Below are 4,357 nucleotides of genomic sequence, written 5' to 3' on the forward strand. Positions count from 1 at the left end.
GCTTCAGCAAAAAGCAAGGCCTATGCAACTCATTGAGACCCTGTCTCTAAAGAAAATGCAAAGTAGAGCTCAGTGGTTGAGTGCCCCTGAGTTCAATCTCCAGTACCAAATATATATATATATATATATATAAAAGAACATTGAGGGCAAGAAAGAGGAGACAGGAACAACAACAACAACAAATAGAAGGAAGAAATAGAAAACAATAAAACAGCAGACAGACCTAACTACAAGTCCACCAATAATGAAATTAAATGCAAATGGATTAAACAAATAAAAAACAGAAATTGTCAAAATCAATTTTTAAAATATCCCAACTCTATACTATACACAAGAGACTCAACTCAAGTATGATGATACAGTCAACTTAAAAGTAAATGTATCAGGGCTGGAGTTGTGGCTCAGTGGTAGATCAGTTGCCTAGCACGGGTGAGGCATTGGGTTTGATCCTCAGCACCACATAAAATAAATTTAAAAATAAAGTTATAAAAACAATGTAAAAAAAGTAAATGTATGAAGAAAAACATACAAACACTACTCAAAAGAAAGTTGTTATACTGACATCAGAGTAGACTTCAGAGCAAGGAAAATTACCAGGGTAAAGGGGAATGTTACATATTGAAGCATATCTGGGGACTTAATACGTCTCTGAATTCTGTAGACAGAAAAATTACACAGAAAATTAGCAGTTTTAGAACAAATTCTAATTGCCATTTCTAGAGCATATCACCCAACAATAGCAGAACACATTTGCTTTCAAGCCTTCATAAAATGTTCACAAAGACATACCGTATACTGTGTCATAAATCAAAATGTAAATTTAAAAGAATTTGAAATATACAAAACATTTATCTGACCACAAAGAAATCAAACTAGAAATCAATAACAGAAAGACAACAACAACAGTTTCCAACATTTAGAAATTATATAACACACCTCTAAATAATCTATGGGTCAAAAGAAGTAGAAAATATACTGAATTGAATAAAAATGAAAATACAATATAATAAAACATTTAGCTTACATCTAAAGCAGGGCTTAGAGTGAATTTTATAGCATTGGTGAATTGTATAGCATCAAACACTTTTATTAGAAAGTATGAAGTCTGGGCTAGGAATACAGCTCAGTTAGTAGAGTGCTTGTCTTGCTTGCATGCACAAGACACTGGGTTCAATCCCCAGGACTACAAAGAAAGAAAAAAAGAAAGTATGAAGTCAATAATCTGAAAACAGGAAACCAAAATCAAGCAAAAGGAAAAAGACAACAAAGCAGAAATCAAAACAATTGGAGATTGGAAAAAAATGGAGAAAATTCAATGAGACTAAAAGCTGGTTCTTTGGAGGAAAAAAAAAAAATCAATAAAACTGATAACCCTCTAAGCAAAACTGAGAAAAAGAAATAAAAGAAGACATTAGTCACCAACAGAAAGAGTTGGGCAACCCCTATCAGTTTCCCTCTTACCCTGCCCTGCAGGAGTTCTGTTTCTATTCACACTTGAATAAATCCTACACTTATATAAATCTGGACCACCCAAAAATGAATAAAAGATAATAGTTTAGAGATCTCTAAAGAACAGCTGTATGAACATAAAATTTGACCCAAATTTATGTTATTTCTACATCTCATTCTCTTTATTCTGACCCCAAACTTCCTTGCTATAGCTTCTCTAGCTTATTAATCATCTGTGTTGTTTTTTCTTAAGCATCCATTTCCCTCAAATTGCTCTAGTCATTTTCAAGTGTATTTCAACAGCACAGCCACACCTTTCCGCACTATGTTTCAAAATTACTTATTCCTTCTTCCCAAACCCTCCCAAAAATCTTATTACTAAGATATATATTTCAGCTGGATATTAGAAAAATAAGTCGCTATGTACTCAATAATTAATATGCTGTTTGTTCTATCATTGGACAAAGAATATTTTAAAGCAAAATAACAAAAAATAGCTGAGGTTCACAATCCTTTATTTTAAATCCTTGGGGCCAAATGTATTTCTCAAACCAGAAAAGCTAAAATATGATTTCCCCAATAATTATCTGCAATTTTAATATCCCAAAAGCTCTGGGAAACAAGTTTATTTCTTTTTCTTTCTTTTTTTTTAAACATACCCGAGAGAGAGAGAGAGAGAGAGAGAGAGAGAGAGAGAGAGAGAGAATTTTAATATTTATTTTTTAGTTTTCGGCAGACACAACATCTTTCTTTGTATGTGGTGCTGAGGATCGAACCCGGGCCGCTTGCATACCAGGAGAGTGCGCTACCACTTGAGCCACATCCCCAGCCCAAGTTTATTTCTTAATGTTTGTTGCAAAATGTTACCCAAGCTATAATGAGGCTATAGTCATTATTTATCCTACTACATGCAAATATTCATACATTATCATCTGTGCATTTTGCTGAAAAAATATTAATGCATTTGATGAATATGTGCTATCCCTCCCCTAGGGCTATTACATAATATGTATTATTTGTATTTTCTAATTTGTCAATTGATGATTGTTAATTTACTTCATCTTTTATCTCATCTTCACCTCCTTTATGAAATTAACCAACAAACCCTCTCAAGTATTCCATGCTAGTACTTATAATATTCAATACCTTTATTTCATGATATTTCTCTACACTCACAGCTCCTTTAAAACAGTCATGTTCCTATTGGATTCTGTATCTTTACCACTCAGCACACTGTTTGGAACTAACAGAGACTTAATAAACATGAAGCAAAATGATGGAAGATTCTGGGTTGGGAAAATAATTTTAGGATTTACACATGTCCAAAATTTGAATTTTCACGCTTTAGTTTTTATAAAATAGTTTAATATGTATACAACATTGGTGCAATACATTAAAACTGATTAAAAAGAAAAACTGTCTTGCTCTACCTTCTTCCTTAAAACAAATTTCTATGTTATACACTCATATTTAAAAGATAAAAGTAATAATATAGCCAAAATATTACCATGTGGGGAACAAGAGGAGCAGAAATAGAATTCCAGATGGTTGATGTACAAGAGGAGGTATTCAACTGCCAGTTCATTCCACCATTAACTTCCATTTCTGAAGGTTGACAGCACTTCACTTCAGTTCTAATAGAAAAATGATAATATCTTCAATAAATTGGGTTGGGAAAACTAGATATCAACATGGAAAATAATGAAATTAGACCCTACTTCACACCATTTACAAAAATCAACTCAAAATGGATTGAACACTTAAAACTAAGACCTGATACTTTAAAATCGCTTGCTATAGTTTGGATTTAAATGCCCCCAAATGCCTGTGTGTTGAAGGCTGCCAGCCTGAGGTGTCATGGGGAGGTGTAGAACCATTAGGAGATGAAGCTTAGTGAAAGAAAGCTAGGTCATTGGGGACATGCCCTTGAAGGGTGTATTAGGACCCCAGCCTCTCCTCTCTCTCTTTCTAACAAGTAATTACTATATCTAATTTTAAAATGATTTTAAAGGGCTAGACTTGTGGCTTGAGTGCTTCCCTAGCATGTGTCAAGCACTGGGTTTGATTCTCAGCACCTAATATAATTAAATGAATAAAACAAAGGTCCATCAACATCTAAAAAAATAAAAATAAAATAAAAGTGATTTTTGAGGTTTTACTTTTATGAGTCACTTCATGGAATATGTATTTGCTGTAATTTTTAAAAATAAAAACTTACTTGTCAATGGGGCTTTCTCCAAAGTTAAGATCTATTTCATAAAACAAATACAAATTTTACATTATTTTTGTGCAAATATTGTTTTCTTAAAATGTGTAAAAATATATTAAAATATTAATTGCAAAAATAGTTGTTTACTTCCTACGAGGCTAACAAGTGAGCCGTCCAAGTTGTTTGCTATTATCGTTGCACCTTGCTGTTTGTCTCCAACAGATTTGCCGGCTGCTGAAGGTAATGTAAGTTGTAACACATCATGTAGGGGAAACAATCTGAAAATAAGAGACAGAATAAGATAAAAACATAAACCAAATTTACATCAGAACAGTAATGACATATATGTACCCACCTGGTACAAACTAACAGGCTTTCAAATATTTAGGTAAATGAATATAAATAAAGTGATGTTGTTATTAATACAGTAATCTTAATTGAGTAGTTGTTATGTGCCACACTGTACTGTGCTAAAGATAGAGAGCAGTGAAGCACATCACACCCACCTATAATCCCAGCAGCTTGGCAGCCTGAGGCAGGAAGATCCTGAGTTCAAAGCCAACCTCAGCAATGGTGAGGCTCTAGGCAACTCAGTGAGACCCTGTCACAAATAAAATACAAAACAAGACTGGGGATGTGGCTTAGTGGTCAAGTACCCCTGAATTCAATCCCTGGCACCAAAAAAAAAAAAAAAAAAAA

At 33.4% G+C, this 4,357-nt stretch overlaps 1 protein-coding gene across 1 annotated transcript in view; it reads right to left on the reverse strand.

Moving 5' to 3' along the window:
• Positions 1-552: 552 nt before the first annotated feature.
• The window catches only part of LOC125614276 (phosphatidylinositol-binding clathrin assembly protein-like), a 20,236-nt gene continuing 16,431 nt past the window's right edge, over positions 553-4,357 (reverse strand). Inside the window, exons 10-12 of the mRNA XM_048796813.1 lie at positions 3,806-3,936; positions 3,668-3,698; positions 553-655 (exon numbers count right to left, since the gene is read on the reverse strand). Of these exons, the coding sequence (XP_048652770.1) occupies positions 553-655; positions 3,668-3,698; positions 3,806-3,936 (265 nt within the window). The remainder of the gene's footprint in view (positions 656-3,667; positions 3,699-3,805; positions 3,937-4,357) is intronic.

The sequence above is a fragment of the Marmota marmota genome, unplaced genomic scaffold (genome assembly GCF_001458135.2).
Source record: "Marmota marmota marmota unplaced genomic scaffold, marMar, whole genome shotgun sequence".
NCBI classification, from domain to species: Eukaryota; Metazoa; Chordata; class Mammalia; order Rodentia; family Sciuridae; genus Marmota; species Marmota marmota.